This window comes from Caretta caretta, chromosome 3, assembly GCF_965140235.1.
Source record: "Caretta caretta isolate rCarCar2 chromosome 3, rCarCar1.hap1, whole genome shotgun sequence".
In the NCBI taxonomy this organism is placed as follows: Eukaryota; Metazoa; Chordata; order Testudines; family Cheloniidae; genus Caretta; species Caretta caretta.
Genome location: NC_134208.1, coordinates 137220325 through 137240038, shown reverse-complemented (window position 1 = coordinate 137240038; position 19714 = coordinate 137220325). Strand labels below are relative to the sequence as shown.

At 39.2% G+C, this 19714-nt stretch overlaps 1 protein-coding gene across 19 annotated transcripts in view; it reads right to left on the bottom strand.

Moving 5' to 3' along the window:
- Positions 1–19714, bottom strand: part of RYR2 (ryanodine receptor 2) — a 719935-nt gene that overhangs the window by 12621 nt on the left and 687600 nt on the right. For all 19 annotated transcript variants that reach the window (XM_075126918.1, XM_075126917.1, XM_075126921.1 and 16 more), the window contains 4 exons: positions 15897–15957; positions 13696–13842; positions 8947–9081; positions 4082–4238 (listed from right to left, as the gene is read on the bottom strand). In XM_075126918.1, the coding sequence (XP_074983019.1) occupies positions 4082–4238; positions 8947–9081; positions 13696–13842; positions 15897–15957 (500 nt within the window). The remainder of the gene's footprint in view (positions 1–4081; positions 4239–8946; positions 9082–13695; positions 13843–15896; positions 15958–19714) is intronic.

Below are 19714 nucleotides of genomic sequence, written 5' to 3'. Positions count from 1 at the left end.
GAAGATATGAATGCCCTCTTCCTGAGATATGTTGTCACTACAATCATGTATTTAATAAAAATCCAGGGAGTGGAGGACAGACCAAAAGGGAGCGTGGTGTACTTACAATGACAGTTCGCCATGACAAACTGGAGAAACCTCCTGTGACTCAGAAGAATTGCTACATGGAAATAAGCATTCAGAAGGTCTAGGACAGCAAACCAGTCATTATGATTTAAGGCAGGGAAGATAGTTGATAGGGTAACCACACAGAATCTCACATATCTGATGTATTTGTTGAGATCATGGAGGTCAAGGATAGGTCTCAACCCTCCTTTGGGCTTGGGGATCAGGAAACATCAGGAGTAGAATCTCTGTCCCTGATGCTGTAGGGGGATCTGTTCTACAGCTCCATGCACCAGAAGAGACTGGACCTGCTTGAGGACCAGTGTCTTCTGAGAGGTGTCCCTGAAGAAGGATGGATTACGGGATGGGGAGGAGGGATGGAGAGGAACTATATGGCATATCCCAACCTGACGGCGCTTAGGACCCAGATGTCTGTGGTATTCGAGTCCTAATATGGGACCAGCATTGGGAATGAAGAGGAACTGAGGATCAGCACTGGTGGTATTGAATGAGACACACTCCCATTTGGTACTGAGGCTAAGTTGGTACGAAGTTCAATGAAGGGATCTGCCACCAAGACAATGATGGTGCTGAAGTATGCATCAGTGTCTACGGGGCCTTCAGTGCCAGGCCCAGTGTTGGCCTCCATTAAACAATCTGAGGCCTGGGCAGCTCTGTGACACAGCCAGGAGGTGCCAAGAGCACAACAGAGGATGAGGCAGTAGAAGTGATGGCACCAGAGCGCTCATGAATCAGTGGAGAGTCTGGGATTGAGAGCAAAGCAGGTCTGATGCCACCCAGTATGCTGCTGGCATGGAAACAGTCACTGCTAGTATCAACATCATGGATACCGCACTCAACAGATGCCCCATGGCCGAAACCAGAGTTGATGGTACAGGCTCTCACTGATTTCAGTCCGATACCAGGGAGAAGTTGGATAGACCTGCTCCATTCCACATGCCAGAGGGAGTATGGTGCAGGTCATCACTCCTCTTAGGAAATGAGGAGGAGTCTCCCCAAGCCCTGGAATGATCCCAGTTCATTTTATCAGACCCCTTCCTCACTGTACCAAAGGAGAGTGAATGACCTCTCTTCCTCTTGAGGGAAGTGCCAGAGCCCGAACACGGAATGGAATCGCTTGTCAGATCCAAAAGTGACCACTTATCAGATAAAAAGATGAAGGTCTCAGAGCTGAAGCAGTCTTCACGGTCTGCTCTACCAGGTGCCAATTCATCTGCAAGTCTCTCGCCACCAGAGTCCTTTTTGTGAATGACTTGCAGATGGATCATAACTCTCTAAGCTATTAGAGAGTTATGATTATATTAGCTTTAGATAAGCTATTACCAGCAGGAGAGTGGGGTGGGGAGAGAGAAAACCTTTTGTAGTGGTAAACACCCATTTTTTCATGGTTTGTGTGTATAAAAAGATTTTCTGTACTTTCCACAGTATGCATCCGATGAAGTGAGCTGTGGCTCACAAAAGCTTATGCTCAAATAAATTGGTTAGTCTCTAAGGTGCCACAAGTACTCCTTTTCTTTTTGCGAATACAGACTAACACAGCTGCTACTCTGAAACTCTCTAATGTTTTCTTCACTGAGACACAATAAATAGCTTGCATGGGGATCACTATTGGAGATGGTTCCCTCCCACGATGGACAATGCTTGAACCCGGCTGACGGCGCATCACAGGGCAGCTAACTACTCTAACTAAAACTTGTACTAACATGAAACTTAACCAAAGAAAAAGTTCTCAGAAATGGAGAACAAAAATCTGAGGTGAAGACACTGCAAAGAGCTCCAAATCTAGCCATGGGTAGTAAGAAGAAACTTATTGAATGGGTCAGAGGGCACTGCCCTTATATGGCCAGGGGAGGGCTAGCACTGCCCATACAGATACTGCTGGGCAAATTTCTCCAGCTCCGGTGCACTGGGTGCACCCATGCCTAAGCAGAATACACAGTTGCATCTACTCAAAGAATGCAAATGATAGGATTCTTACTGAAAATTTGACAAAAAACAAGTATTGGATATTAAAAGCCTTGATTTTGTATTCCTTTTACAGGAGAGACTCTGTCTTCATTGGAAAAAGATTGAAAGGCTTGTTTACTATGGGCCAAACACTCCCCTTTGTTCTTCAAAAGGCACACAGAAGGAGGGCAGATCTATTGCCTCTGCTGCTCCTCCATATCTTCTCTTCTGTTGTATTGAACTTCTGTACTGCACTCACTGTGCTAGTATATGAGTGCCTTGAAAGTGGGACAACTCATGGAACGGATCCAGAAGGGATAAGGGCCAAAATGGATTGGAGGTCAAGCTATACTGGAGAGAACCTCAAGAGTCAGTAGTCTTTTGCACTACAGGATCCTGCCTACATGCATCTCCTCCTTCATATCTGTGGCAGTGATATGCGGTACACCCATCTTGGATGTGTGGCCCCATTCTCTGAAGAGAAAAGCCACGATGGAGGAGCTAGTATTGCTCTTAGTGGCAATAATGCATTGTGATTAAAGCACTGTAGCTTGCCACAGACTTAAAGAGAAGCATGTCCCATTGTGATTGTACCTCAAAATGACACCCTGTACCTACATATTCACCACGGCTATGTGATTATGACATGTTTTGTCCAAACTATGCCTTGTGAGGTATCATTTGAGAAGTCATGATCCATTGAATATTACTATCCTATTGAATTGTATGTACTACCATGGTATGTGAAATTATGAAGTTTGCTATATGGTTGTTATTGAAATATATTGTGAGTCTGGGAGATGCCCACAACTAGCCTTCAAGTGGCAACAAAGGAACAACTAACATCTCCAAGACAGATTTACATTAGGACTAGCCAGTCATGTATTGAAGGCCCATTAAAAAGAATCCACTCTCCCAGTGAACCCCTCCTGAACCACGTAGACAATGCAGGCCCAGTGTCTCAGCAGGGTATCTAGAACACATGATCCCTGACTCCATGTTTTAGACAGTATATTTCCATTTACATTGTTTGGGGGTTATAAATTGGAGATTGTGACATCAGCCCCGGGCCTCTCTCCTCCCCCACCTACTCTGAAGGCAAAAAGAACATTTGAAAGAAAAGACTTTGAACTGGGGAGATTGGCTCCAGGCTGAGCAAGGAATTCAGCCTGTGAATTAAGAACTGTGAACTGCTTATAGCGTCTAGTGGGGTGAGAAAAACTGCTTGATGCAAATCTTTCTTAGTCCGACAAAGTTTAGAATTTAGACTGTGATTTTACTTTTATTTCTTATGTAATTAACTCTGGCCTCTATGCTTAACACTGATAATCACTTAAAATCTATCTTTCTGTAGTTAATAAACTTATTTTAATATTTTTTTATTTTTCAGTGAGTTTGTCTTAAGTGTTTGGTGAATCTGCTCAGATTACAAAGGCTGGTGCATGTCCACTATCTTTTCATGAAATGGCAAACTAATTAATGAGCTTACATTGTTCAAGAGAAGATCTTGAGCAGTGTAAGATGGTACATTTCGAGAGTGCAAGGCTGGGAAGTGTGGGGGATTTTCTGGTGTTTCCCTGTGTATGGTTCATGAGTGGCTTAAAGGGCATTCATGCAATTTAGCTGGGTGTGTCCCTGCATTTTGTTGACTGAGTGATTACAGCCTCTGGAGGGGTTTGCTGTTTGTCACTAGCAAAATATCATGACAGACAGGCCAGACTGGAGATTTAAGTGGGCACAGCAGTCCCACAATTCGAGGTTGTACCCCAGGTTGTCACACGCATCAAACAGTTTTTCCTCTGAATCCCCCTCTCCTTGCCCTGTCCTCACTTCTGGGGTTATGTGGAGTTGAGGAAAACATCCTACCTAGCCATTATCACCCCTCTTTGGTGAAATGTTGGTCTTTTAGTTCCCATTAACATCATGTATGTGGAGGGATGACTGTGGCACTAAGATTCCAGTGGTTTCAAATATCACTTCCCTGTGGCCACAGAGTATGAACACATACCTTGTATGATGGCTAGCAGAATGACAATTACAAAGAAGAAGAAAGTAATGTCAAAGATGATCCGATAGATCTCATATTCATCTCCTGCTGGATCCTCAATTTCATCACCAATGCCTCCGCCCGCACGCACTCCAACATACATATGAAACATGTAGCACTGGAAAAAAATGAGAAAATGAAAGAACACATAACCATTTAAAAAACCCATTCTCCAAGATTTTGGCTACTTATTATTATGTATTTGTATGACAGTAGTACCTAAAAGCCCCAACTGAGAATGGGATCCCATTGGGAGGTCCTGTAGAAACAGAGAGACTGTTCCTGGATTGAAAAGCTTACAGTCTAAATAAGCAAGGAAAAGAAAGGGCAAATTTGTCTATCTTATTTATTTAGAGAAGAGGAAGAGGAAACAGAGGCACAGAGAGGTGAAATGAAATTGCCCAAGGTCACACAGCAAGTCAATGGCAGAGCTAGGAATAGAAATGCAGTTTCCTGATTCTCAGTCCAGTGCCTTATCTATTAGACCATGCTGGCTCTCTTTTTTCCCCTCTTTTTTTTGGGGGAGGTGGGGTGGGGGTGGGGGTAATTTTACAGCAAGATTGGAAATGCTGCTGAGATTCAAGATGCAAAATTTCATGTTTTCCAATTGCACCATAAAACAAAAAGGAAAGAGTGTTACAACAATTTTACCTGATTGAAAAAAAACTGCTAATTGCTCGTAAGTTATATGGTCTTATTGTTTGCATAGCATGGCCTGGTGAAGTAAGCATGAGGCGACAATGCAGGCACTGCTATATTCTAATTCTGGCTCTGCAACTGAATTGCTGTGCCACCTTTGATACCGAAGAGTCTGACTCTGTGTCTGTAGATATAAAGTGGAGATGAGAATACGTATTGCAAAGTTTCTCTGAAATGTAAAGTGATAATTATTACTATTACTGTAATCTGTTGCCTTTTAAATAAAATTGTATTTCTTTATTCTTTCCCCATCTTCAGTACCTCAAAGGAAAAACAGCTCCTGAGAATCCTTCTTCAGAGGACGTGTTAGAGATGCATGAGATAATTAATGTGCACTTCCATTCTGAAGAGTGACTAGTAATAGCAATGTGGGGTGTCTTGTTTACCACATCACAATGATCTCATATCAAATGTGCTCAGTTTAAGAGTTAAAATATTTTTTTTCTGACTCCCAACCCTACAGACCCACTCTGGGATCTTAAGATCAAGCTGGGCTCTTTTCAGGAATGACCACAACTTCACAAGTCATGATGATTCTACAGTGCGAATGATGTTCTCATTATACTTGCACAAGACCTTCCAGAGCCTTGTACAGGTGGTACTGAAGGCACTGTGTCACCTGCAGGATCATTATTGCTGCTGATGAGGCTGCGTTAGAAAGAGAAAGCTTGTCTTTTCAGAGCCCAGGTTGAGTTTTGGAGGGGGTGGTCATTTTTATCTGTAAACTGAGTAAATGGGATATCAAATTGGTGATATGTAAGAAATACGGAATCCCAAAGGTGCCATTTACATAAGAATTTTTCAGAGTACAAATCATACTTTAAGAGAACAAAATGAAAGTTTTAAAAATGAGAAATCTGGATTAAAATCCTGCATCTTTGAAAAGCAAATCAAGATGTTACACACTGATATTAACTCATTTGGTCCGGAGGAAGGGGCAACAGTGACAGGTGGTAGAATTAGTATATGGAATTGTGCTCTGTGCGGTCCCAAATGCACATAGGCAGGTAAAGAACATAGCTAGCTGTGTGCAAAAGTTCCAGCAGACGGATTTCATGCCTGATTCTATGACCATTGCTTCCACTGAGTATTATTTTACTTCAGGAGTAGTCACATTTAGATCTGGGGGCTATATGCAGACTAAGTTCCTCCTCAACATACATAAGGATAGCAGAATCTGACCCTTTCTGATTAAGGGCAGTGCAAGAAGCTGCAATTCAGGGCAATTACTGTAATTTTTTTTTAGTCTGCAGGGGATGGGGCAGGAAGAAATCTATTTTGTTCAGGTTCATATACCACCTTTGTCACCTTGCAGAGGAACAGCCGTGTTAGTCTGTATTCGCAAAAAGAAAAGGAGTACTTGTGGCACCTTAGAGACTAACCAATTTATTTGAGCATGAGCTTTCGTGAGCTACAGCTCACTTCATCAGCTGTAGCTCACGAAAGCTCATGCTCAAATAAATTGGTTAGTCTCTAAGGTGCCACAAGTACTCCTTTTCTTTTTGTCACCTTGGTATCTGAGCACCTTCCAGTCATGCATTAAACAATTTCACTAACATCTGTCACATGTGGTTCAATTTCTTTCTCATCCTCCCCGCAGGGAGAAAATTGTATGTGTTTTGATAGCTTTTTGGTTTGGGGGGGCTGAATAATCGGCTTACATGTGTCATGCTATCTTATACAAACTGTTCCAAATCAGAATTTTTTCACTCTTTGAATTTTTCACTCTTTGGATTATTTTACACTTTCCCCTCCTCTTGTACTATGATCAGAATAGGATCACATCACATCTCCATGTTGCTATCATTAGAAATGTAACCTCAACACACATCCTAAAAACATTCTTCATTTGATCCAATCAACAAATATGGCAAGAAAACTAGGAGCCACTCTGCAAACTGCACAACTGCATAGTATTTCAGACAAATGGAACACCTTTGAACACGAGGGCTTTCCCAATCTGAAGCTTCGTTTGCAACTTGGGCATACTATTGTAGAATGGCAACAAACCCTGCCTGCTTATAAACTGTATTAGGTCCAGAATTATGTTGTTGGGTTTTTTTGGCACGATGGGGATGAAATTTATTTTTCTTTTGTGATGGACTGCTACTTGAGGAACCAGTTTCACACATTTGTCTTCCACTTGTAAGCACTGAAATAAAGTGGGCTTGATTGTGTTTTTGCAGTCTTCCCTGTATAAGTGGTGCATATGGTGCTGAAGAAAGACCAGTGCAGTAAAGACATCAGGCCTGAGAAAGTCATGTTTCCTTCCTTCATCCCCACTTTCTCCTCTGGCACTTTCCACTTGCAGAGGACAACCCCATAGCACTTTCAGTTTAGTTGCATTGACCAGTGCATTAGGAGAGGTGGCGTCAATGTTCCAGCCATTTCCACCTCTCCCCACCCACTTACATGGTCAGGGAGCATCAAGTCCACAGTCCCCATTTACTGCTATGCATTTAGACCCAAGTTCTGGGAAGGCCAAGCAGTTTCTTATTCCCCCTTGAATCCCAGTGTGGCCCTGTAGCACAGGCCACAATCTATCCCATTAGCAGTTTATCTTTATTCCTTTGATTTATCTTTATACAGAAAGTGTCCATTCATTGCATCTTGCCTTGCCTCCCTCCCATCCCTACAACCTCCACTCCCGACTGGATCAGAGGATTCCGAAATGCAATCGATTCATTTCTCTCTGAAATCAATTGGAAATTCAAAATGGAATTAATTATGTCAAGCTACAAAAGTGCCAAGGAGATATCGCACTGTCGGTTATGGTACTTATACTTGAAAGTGGATGTTCTCTACTGGCTAATTTACAAACATGCTAAAGCTAAAAAGAAAACCTTTCCATTTCCTAATGAGTATTCCTAATGTATTTCAAATCAAATGGACTTCAAAGCACAGAGAAAGCTGACAGGTATTGTGGGCCAAATTCTGATCTTGCACTCTTGTAAATCAGTAGTAGCTCCATAGAAATCAGTGGGATTACTCTGGATTACACTGGCATAACATAGAAGAATCTGGCCCTGTATGTCATTGCTGTACAGCTAGTCAAATTATGCTCTGGGTTGCACTGATGTAACTCTGCATTAGTTCCACTAAGTCAATTTTGTTCCTATAGTTTTCACTATAGTTTAAGCCAGTGAAACTGGGTGCAGAAATTGGTTCTTAAGAAGTATCCTGTGGAGAGTGTAAGGCTACTTCATCTTAATAAAATACCTGTAGAATGTACCAACACCAATAACTAGGTGCTAAGAAAAGGCATGAGAAATCCAAGAGCCATAATGTGGTATACAGTAACAGGAATGATCTTATAATTATTTTGTTCACAAATAGTTCACAGCACAGCAATTTGAGACTTACAAAGCCACGGCCAAAGGAGGAAAGTGCACTCCCATGGAAAATACCATAGCATTTTTACAAGGGTTTTTAGTAATGTTATTTTCTTTTAAATTTTTTCTGATTATTAGAATTTTTAAAAAATGTGGTATTGGTTATTAGGAAATGAGGTAAATAATATGTAAAAAATACATCAGAAAGTCATTACATTCCTTAGATTTTGTAATGATCTAGGCAACGTCTTCTGAATCAGCAAAATTTGACACTATCAGACCCTTTCAAATGGCAATTTGAAACAATTGGTAAATAACTGTCAGGCTAACATGCACCAGAAAGTTTCCAGTGACAGAGATGTCAACGGAAGACATCTAATCAACCAATTGAGGTTAGTGGGAATCATTGGTAACAGTTTACAATAGCCACACAACTGTCTGTATGGCCTGTAAAACTGCAGCATTCAGAAGTACTTTCATGCAACTTTTGAGAAAGCCTCATGCAGTGAAACAACTTTCTGAATTTGTTTGATTTTTTTAGTCTCACATAAATCATATCAAAGACTAATGTCACATTATTTCATCTTCATTTCATTTGTGGTCACGTTCTCTAACTCCTGCAGGTTTGTATTACATTTTTTATTCCTTCATGCTTCACTGATAATCTTCCTGTTGTGAGCAGCCATCCTTCTGGCTATAGGTATTATTCAGGAACAGTTGCATGAAAATAGGGGAGGGGAATAGGAAATATCATAATAACTTAAGTAAAGATGAGCAAAAAGCAAACAGACTTACTGTTAGCATATCATCACATTTCATATCTGGCATATCTCCATCTTCACTCTTGTTGTAGAATTTACGGAAAAAATTGAATGCCACTACTGTGTACAAGTAGACTACCACTGCCAGTAATCCCACTGTTAACACAAGCTAGAAGAGAGAATTATATGATGGATGTATTAATACCATGAAAGCATGCAGTGCAATTTTCTTATATGATGGGGAAAAGAGAGAAATAATAAACTACATTTACTGGCGAAGATAAACTCACTTTATTCACCCCCATCTCTCTCCCTCCCCAATCTGGCATTTTAAAAAGGAATTTTTGTTTTATTTTAGTAAAATATAAGTGTATTTTATGCAACGTTAGAGCATTTAAATTGGCTCATGAATGTTAAAATGTTTCTAGAACTCTGAGGCAAATGAACAAAAAAAATTAGCAAAAATGTAAATTCATATCCATACCGATATGTGCTCACATACAGACAGAAAAGAAGGTATTTCTATTCTGTAAGCTTAAAAAATACATTCCTGTTTCCTATTTATAGTATCAGTGCAGGTCACAAGTACATTCCAATGCAACAATTATTAAATTAAATACCAAATGTCTGGGAAATTAAAACGGTTGTAAGTCAATTCTGTGTACATACAGCATGTTTTGAGTTTGCCAGATACTCACTTTGAGCTTCTATCCAAAGATCTCAAAGTATTTTATGAACATCAATTATGTAAGCCTTTTACCTACCTATCCATGGATTTTAAGTATTATTCCCATTACATAGAATGGGAAGCTGAGACAGAGAAAACTTTCCCAAGGTCACAAAGCAAGTGTGCTGCAAAATAAGAAAGTCTCCAGAATATTCTAATTTCCTTAGCTTTTGTATGGAACAGTAGAAAATATGAGATCTTCGCTTTTGTGTTTGAAATTTTAAATGAGCAAAATTTGTAATGAATGTAGATTTAGAATGGAAGACAAATTTTTCTAGAAGTTAAAACCAGTTTTAGATTTACTGACCAATTAGATTTAAGAGTATTCTTTGATCAATCTGTAAATCAATGCCACTATTTGAAAGTGTTATTTCATCTCCATGCACTTCCACTTTGATGCAAAACTACACTTCAGAAGCAAATTGCACAGACCCGACTTGCAAAATTTGGTGCATCTTGGAGTTTGTGTAGAAAAGTGGCATTAAAAAAGTTTGCTATCTAGCTTGGTGGCAATCTCATAGTGACACAGTTTCAGTTATACCTGAGGGATCCTAGAAAAAACAGCACATTAATGTTAGTGTAATATCTTCTCTCATAAATGGCAATAAATCCCCCCAAGTCCTCAATTGCTAAAGCATTAAAATATTGACTTGAGCCAGATGAAAAGTAGTTAGAAGTGAATTACAATTTCCTGCAGCAAATATTTGAAAAGAATGAATATTTTAACAAATAATTTTCATAACTATCTGAATTATGAAGTACTATATCACCTTACATTCTATGTACTTAACTTGTAAAGGCTTCATGTAAAAGCTGCAGATCTGCTCAATCATATCTGGACATTTCAAAGGACATGTGGCTGGAACGCTAAAATTTGACCAACCTAAAGTGAACGTAACTCAGTATTGCAAGTCTCTCCAAACTTGCATGCATCAACCTTGCAAAATTCTACCTGCCCATTGGTCAAGGACAACTATTTTTTTTTGGGGGGGTGGGGGGGACGACAACAGGCAAGTAAAAGATAATAGTTTTTCTGTATCATTAGTCATCATTGTAATGGGCAAACAAATAGATATTGTGCTTCCCTTGGTAAATATGAGTCACAGTAAATGAAAAAACTTAGCACTGGTTTGTAATTCTCAAGTTGAAACCAGAGCAGGGTTTGCTTTTCTAACATATAAATTATCATTGTTTGCAACCTTTTAAAAAAGCAATTTTCTAGGCCCTGCAAAGAGAATCATGCAATTTTTCAAACAGGTTTAACTTTAAGGTCTAGTAATCATGTCAATGAGTGGCCATTGATCTTGTGTGACCAAATGTGCTTCTAGTTACCGGGCTAATCCTGATTTAAACAGGATTGACAGAGTACTGAATTTGGCTTTCTGTGTACACTAGTGATACTCACTATCTAACTGGGATGGGGCCTTTCTTAAATCATAGCAAGGGATATCAGTCACTTGCATTCACTTTCCTATCTTACATGCCACATCTCTGTGGCTGTCCTGTCCCATCTATTTTAAAAAACCAGAAACTTAATGTTATCTATGGTGATATTATAGCAGAGGTATGTACAATGTATGTCCATGAGCCTGTAGGGGTTGTTACTTTCCAGGACATAACTTTAAGACCTCAGCCCTTCAGTAGTAGCTGTATGAGCACTCTTTTGCCCACACAGATTTGACCTCATTATCAGGGCCTAAAGTGCTGCAATATAATAGTAATGCAATTATAAGCTCCCCACCAGAAGCTAAAGTATAGGGTAATTTCATTTTATTCATGCTCACACTCTATTTTATTATTCTAAGAGCAAAGGCTGCAGTAGGTTGGCTTGTATACCTGTGTGAGACTCACATTTTCTACTATACAAACCAAACTCATTTATTTAGTTACATCTTTAAAAAGCTCTTCTCCAGTGCTCTAGGCACTTGTTCAAACATTACAGTAAATAACTTGTCCTTTTGGAGAGTTGCTTCAAAGTGTTCTACTGGATAGCCATCTGTCAGGGACAGATTTCAACTCCCAGCAGCCACTGTAGCTGCTATGAAAAATAGATTAAAACACTTGTTTAAACATTTGTTGAAACACATTTAAATGAAGTTGTAGTGGCTACTGAGAGTGTTAACCATCCCCTGCACAGATCATGGAATGGAAACACAATGGGGACAATCCACTGTCCTACAAATATTTGAGGGACTCCAGAAAGACAAAGCAGAGACTTAGGGTGGCCACTCTTTCCTTTGCCTTAAAACATATTCCCTTATATTTCCTTCAAGTTTCAAGCAAATAGAACTTTGCACACATGGGGCCTACATAACTGTACATAGATCAGGCAAATAGATAGTTTTGCCCCACAAGTTTCCTAGAACAACAAATCTGAGATGAGAGGCAGAAAAAAAGTGATTTTTCACTATGTATCCCATAAAACTATTGAGAGGGAAGTCCTGGGTTTTCCTCAACTGGAAAATAAATTTTTAATCTGACAATTTCATATAAAACAAGGAAATATTCTCAGTTCAGTCTGTAATATCACTTTACTATAATCCAATATTGTGTAAATACAGTCTCTGATTAGCAGTATTTGAATTTTATCCATCATTTCCCAATTAAAGCAGCATTTCCAGGTCAGTGTTCTCCAACCCCCTAATTCTGAACCTAATTCTAATAATGAACCTCCCCTCCCAACATCCCAAGAACCCTATTGCTTCACTCTCAAAATATTTAGTTCTACAGACAGACTTTGTGAGCCCCAGAGGGTTTGAAAATCCCTTTAGATAAGAAACCTGATTAATAGCTTATCAATGTGTGTGAATAAGCAGGACTGTCTCCTGCCTTTCAATATGAGGGGCTGCCTCACTGCATAATTTAGACTATAAACAGTGCCTGTAAAATTGGTGATATGGACAACCTAGCTGAGGGCAGGATTCACCTTGCATCTAATAGCTACTCACATCACACTCATTCACACAGATGAGGAGCCTGCTAAAGACTTACATTCAGATTGCATTAATTTGCTTAAAATAAAGCATAGTAGTCCATTTCTATAAATCACTCAACAATTAAACTGGAGCCAGATAGATATAGTTTAAATTGAAATTTTTGTGATGCAAAATGCAGTCTGCCAGCTGATGAGTTACTAACAGCAAAATCATGGAATGCTGTTTTTGTGGTTTACATTGCTGTGGTCAAAATCACGCGTAGCCAACTTGAACAGTGTTGTGTTTTGTCAATAAAAATTTTAAAAAAACCCAGTGACTAATCTATCAGGATCTTTAATCCTGATGTGCATTGTAGGTGAAATTAACCCAAGCTCAAAGGGTCATATGTAAAGAATAAGCCATGCTTAAACTCTGCATTAAGGTACAAAATTTCAGCCCAGTCCCCCAACCTGTTTAATTTAGCTCGGAGCTGGATATATCCATGGCTGGGGAGGAAAAGAAGGCTACCGAGTAAATACATTGCCATTCTATGGCTATTTATACAGCTCCGACTGTAGTAACCACTAGAGTTCTAACACACCCTCTGCACAGAGAGGCATAATGGAAGGATCCATGTAGCAGCAGATCCTCTGGCCCTCTCTCTGCCTCACCCCTAGAATGGTTGTACACAAGATGACATTGCAGAGAAAGCTCCCAAACCCTTTCCTATCCCTCCTTGTATATCAGAACTGCATCAGCTGAGTTGCTAGGAGGGTGTCTGCACCCACAGAGGATGACCTGTATTTTCCCTGAAGTAAGTACTTGTGTGGGCCTTTTGCACTTGTTAGACTTTCAATATACTAGAAGCCAAGGATCATAGAAGAGTGCTGCTATAACAGAACTAAATTGACAGTAAAACTTGGTTATTTTCTTTAATATATGTCTGAAATATAACTTCAGACATCATGATTATCCTCCAGCCCAGCTTCCTCATCAATACAAGACTAAACTGCAATTAAAGAACATTTCTCCTTTCAATCCTTGAGAAAAGTTTTCCCCAGTCAGTTTGAATTCAGCCACGGGATGAACCTAACTGAGCATTCCTTCAGCAAAAAAGGGAGAGGGAGATGAAGCTTGATACCTGTTTGCCATTATGGGTTACTGATGACAGAATAGTTCGTAGTGTCTTGAATCCCATTGCAATGTCAAGGAGATGAGCAGCAAAGAAAAAGTTGTTGTAATGGCCAAGGATTGACATAGTCATATACCAGGCTAGGTAAAGGAAAGACTATTAGGAAAAAAAGAGAGAGAATTGCATTAGGAAAACAGGAAATGAAATCTACAGCCTTTGAGTAATAACCAGTCTTACCTCAGTCACAAAGTAAAAGAGAGAATTATATTAGAGCTCAAACTTGCCTTTCTGTTGGGTATTCAGGTATGGTGGTTTACTACAGTGATGCTTGCTAGAGCTGGTTAGGAGTTTGATGACAAAATATTTTTTGTCAAAAATGCCAATTTGTCAAAACTCAAACCTATTCAGAGGAAGAGTAAGTTTTTACAAAATTTTCAACTTGAAAATTTTTTGAAGTGAATTTCAAAATTCTCCTTACATTTAGTTTCAACATTCTCCAACCAAAAAAATTGTTCTTCTGATTCCAAATTACTTTTCGTTCAGAAATGCAAACAAATTATAGTAAATAAAATACAGAAAAATTAAAAATGGTTGAAACAGAAATGAAATATTTTGAATTATAGAAACAAAAAGTTTGAATTGACCTGAACCATTTATTTATTTATGGATTTTCAGTGTGCAAAAATTTTGAGATTTTTACTTTTCATCCCAATTTGGGACAGGAAAATCACTTCCTACAAAGCTTTAATGTTTGGATCTCTGCTATTAAAGAAGGACAAACCTTAGATCAGGCTTGAAAACACATGGATATTTATAAAATAAGTTCAGGTTTGTCAGGGTTTTATTTTTTATTCTGAATGCTGTTGTTGCAGATATTTATAACGGAATAAGAGCTTACGACTCCACAACCCAACTATATATGATATTATAGCATTTTGCTCTCAAATGGTCAGGATTATAATTTCACCCAGCATTCAGCAAGAGAAGTAGATAGAAGCTGAGGGAAGAAATATCTTTCATAGTTGGCAAAAGAGGTAAGAAAAAGTATGAGAAATATACAAGAAAATGGATGCGTAGGCGGGCTTACATCCAATCCAGCACTGGTCATGTCACTGCTTTGGTTTACCTTCAATTTCACATCAAACCAATCACCACATCTGTTTTTTTCACGGTACTGCTCCCCTTCTAGGTGTGGTTTATTACTATAAAATAATACTCTAAACCTTCCAGACCTCTTCTCTGGGCTCATTTAGTCCTTTCAATTTATGATGGACTTTAGCTTCCATATAACCCTCCCTCTAGACTCAAAAGTCTTTACAGTCCTCAATCAGAGTTTCCTCTTGCTTATAGTTCTCCCTTCAGGCTCACAGTCCTATGCACCCCTCCGACCTCAGCGGTCTCTTGTTCCCTGCAGGTCCCTAAGCCTGGGAAAGCAGGAGAACTGCCACCTGCCCTTTCCCAGTAAGCTCCCACCCCAAACTCAGGCTCAGCAGGCCTGCTTCTCAGTCACCAGTTCTCCATCCTTTGCATGCATTCCCTTTATCTGGGGAGGTGAACTAGGCCTGGGATGGGGGAGGCTGAGTCCTAACCCTCAAAGGTCGAGCTCACCCTGTGACAGGATATCATTTGATAGGTTGGGTATTTTTTTAACATGGAAATGAAGAAGAGTAGAGTTAATAAATCACATTCTGTGCCATATTCTTCTACTTCCAGATATACCAGTGTAAATCCAGAGTAACTCCACTGAAATCAACTATCGCTATCTGTACTTGTTCTAGTAATTCTCAGTGGCTCCACATATAAAATGGAAATAGATCTAAGCCTGGCATGAGAAATTGTGATTAAAGTTGATACCAACACTAAAATAGTTCAGATTCACTCTTTTCTAATTTTTACAAAATACCACACACAAATTGTTGCAAGTTTCTGTGCACAACTGAGGTGCACAAAAACAAATCAGAGAAAGACCCAGCTGAACTCTACTGAAGTCAAGGAAGTTTCTGCAGATTTTTACCTGTATAACTGAGACAGGAGTTTGGCTTCCTGTCCAAGTTCACAGGTCAGGGTTAAAAAGCAAAATTACCTCCCTTATCAGATTAGTAAATTGTTATCAGTAGCATACAGAAGTAATCAGATTCATACATTTCAACCAATTTCTCATGCTTAGAACTCTGTTTTATTTTATTATACATGTAGTAAAATGAACTTACATTATCAGTGAAAACAACTCCTAATTTCCACATCTGATACTTTACGTCAATGGAATTTAGCCTGCAAAAAAAGCAGATGCATATAAAAGTTCAGTGAGAAATCACACAGCATCCATTCTACTGTAAGTGCATTATCCTGTAGGTATAATAAGCTACAATTGTCCTGTTTCTCCTAAAGTTGAAAGGAATAGTAGAATTTATATAGAGAACATGCTGTTATTGTGGGATGTTCCTATCTGAAACGTTAGCAGGAAAATGTTTATATAAACAGATCTCATGTGTCTTTGTCCTACTGAAACCAGGGATGAGGGCTATTGAAAGAAAGGGGTATTAGGATACTACAAATGAAGCTGGGAAATTTATGAGAGAGGAAGATGAGAGGGTTTAATCATGGAGGAGAGCAAATTTAGTATGTTTAACAACAGCAGCAGCAACAAAATGAATGGCAACTCTCTGACTGTGGATTAGATTGTGCCATTCTGGCATAGCCCTGCACTGGGGGCAGTGTGGAACTCCATGCCAGCCAAAGCAGCATAACAGAAACTATCTCAGAGAGGCAGAATGCCACTCGGAGTTCCCCAGTACACAGGGGCATCACACAAACTGTTACACTCCACTTTATGGGCTGCAGCATGTAGCTTCTCAACCAGGCCAGCCAGTTCCACTGGCCAGCTCAGCTTCCCATTACTCTCTACAACTTCCCTGGTCTCTTAAGGCAACCGATGCTATAAGGGAAGGAATTAGGCAACAGTTTCTACATTTGAGTGCCAGGGTTGTCATTCTGTCCAGTCATTAGAAGAGCATAGAAGATTCTTTACTTCCTTCTTTACCACTACACACCCTTTAAAGGCTAAGTCAGAATCCAGTCTATACATGTATGTTGCATCCCTTTCCCCTCACTCATTGTCTGTCTTTGTCCTTTTTAGTCTTTACACTCCATAAAACAGGGAATAAGTCTTCTGTGTTTGGAGAGCTCCCAACACACCTTGGGTTCTACTGCAGTAATGATTGTGTTAAAACAGACACACATGAGAGATTTAAAATTAGGGATATTCATAGATAAAAATGAAATATTCATTCAGAAATCTACACCTGTTAGTATTTTAGTAAAATTATTTCCAAGGAATTTTCAATTACAGTTAGCATTCTATTACCAGTAAAAAATATTGTATATCCACTCTACAGTATTTACTCATTTGCTGTATTGCTACCAGTTACCGGCCGTTTTCATAAGAACGGCCATACTGGGTCCATCTAGCCCAGTATCCTGCCAGGTGCTTCAGAGGGAATGAACAGAAAAGATAATCACCAAGTGATCCATCCCCTCTCATGCTGTCCTTCTCCAACCATTCAACCCCTTCAGTGGCACAGCATCACTTACCCATGACCACTATGCTTCTCTCCTTCTTCCCCCTGAGATTGATTCTGACTTCTTACTCCAACAATCTCTTCCTCTCAACCCTGATGCTTCTTCCCCCCAATAGACCCCAAAAACTTAAAGCTACATTTTTTATAATACAAATAAACCATTTTTTGTAAGCAGGTGAGACAAGAAACTAACAAGAGCCATCACCATGGCTGCTTGCTTGGGCATTAAGCCCTATTACATGTTGAGCCACTTTCTGGTTCTTTATCTTTATGGAGTGGAAATTATTTGAGCTATCTGTGAAGTGTTTAGCACAAATAGACCCTATTCTGATTGGGGACTTTGTGGACAATTATAATGTAGATAATTATATTAAAATATTATCCACCTTCTCCATGTAATTATGAGCCAATTAAATGCTCCTTCAAATAAAGAGCAAACAACAATTATTAGTGTTAGATATAGTGTAGACAGGTGTAGTGCCCTTGTCATCTCAAATTGTGTAGTGGTTCTCTAATGGGTGCTTGTGAGAGTTTTACCTAAGGCCACTAACATAATGTAATCTACTCGGGGCTTAAACCCAGGTCTCCCAAGATTAGAGCAGGTTTTGTTAGATTCTCAATTTCATAGACAGGACAATTCACCAAAAATAAAATAATTTCTCTGCTTTGATTAAGTGTTAACCATTCAGAGAAGATTTTGCCATCAAATCAGTTGAACTTCCATTCGAAGTAGTAGTAATTATTATTTATATAGCGCATAAGTCTACAAGGAGATTTACAGGTCAATAAAAAAGCAGAAGACCAAGTTCTATCTTATGTGCACTAGTATAAATCAGTAGTTATTTCACAGAAGTCAATGAAGTAACAAGGATATGAAACCTATGTTGAGTGTGATCAGAATCAGGACAACATTCTCTGTCCAAAGGAACTTACAACATATTTAATTGTGATTCCGCTGATTTTACTTATAACAATGCCAATTTACTTAACACAGAGGAACTGTAAAGGTGGTGGTTGTTTGGATTAGTGGGAAATTTGTCCTTTGACTCATTCTCACACATATTTTTCACTATATAAATTTAATTTTACCACAGAAATGATACAGACGATACAGTAAATCATATACCATATTAACACTTATTTAGTCTCTTGCCACACGCAAACACGCATTGATTTCCATAGGACTGCTCACTGTGAGTAGAAATGGCACCATTGGATTTTTAATAAACAATCTCTGCTGACAGAAATAGAAATAGTTTTAACACAGAGAGAAGTATGGCCTAGTAGGCCACACATGGGGACTAAAAGTATTTGTGTCCTAACCCCAATTTTACTACTGATTTGGTGTGTGGTCTTAAACAAGTTCATTGACCTCTCTGTGATTCAATTTCCCCACCTGTATACTAATTATCTAGTTCACAGCACTCTAAATCATGTGAAAATTAACGTTTTTATGCAAAATACAAATGTTATTAATGTTTTTTTAAAAAATGTGTTGTTACTTACCTTCATACCCATAGCAATTTGTTTTCCATATCATCTCTTTACCCTATTTATTTCAAGTTTGCACATCACTTGATATAGTTGAGAAAATTAATAGAATGTTATCATATAAAAGTTACATGGGGCATGCTACTGCAGACACAAATCAAAAGGACAAACTTGCATGGTTACTAGTTCCCCTTGGAATATTATTGGCTAAGTTCACATTGTGTTTGATAGGCCTCTTGGTCAGAAAAGTTTTGTATAATGTAACTTTTTCTCCCCAGGACAACAAAATTATGCTGTCTTTGTATCTGACCACCTCCAAACTACTTAATGAGATCTCAGTGTCTGTCATACTTGAATGCACATTTGTTGCTCTAACATTCAAAAAGAATAAGCAATTGTTGCACTCCTATGGGTTTGAGAGCATCCTTGAACAGTGCTTCTGACATGGACACTGGCCTAGGAACAGAGAGCTTTAGATGACTTTACCTGGAGGGAAATAATAGATTCCTCTGAGGACTAGTTATTTTGGGTCTTGAGTCCTCCAACTAGATGACTGCTAGAGAGTACTCTGCATACGATGACCAGATGTCCCAATTTTATAGGGACAGTCCCAATTTTGGGGTCTTTTTCTAGGCTCCTATTACCCCTCACCCCATCCCGGTTTTTCACATTTGCTGTCTGGTCACTGTAACTCTGAACCTTAGTACAGTGAGGCAACAATGGAAGGGTATTAGGCTAGATTCTGCTGCCATTTACACTGGTGAAAATCTGAGCAACCCCATTAAATCTGTGCCATTGTTTAGAACATATCCTTCAAAACTACAAGACTTGACCCCTGCAGAGGAGAAGAGCTGGGCCCTATCTTGACTGATCAAAATAACATATTGCAGTTTGTCTTTTGGGATGTGATCTGTTTTCCTTTCAGAGTTGAAATATAAAATCTAAGAGCCAATATTATG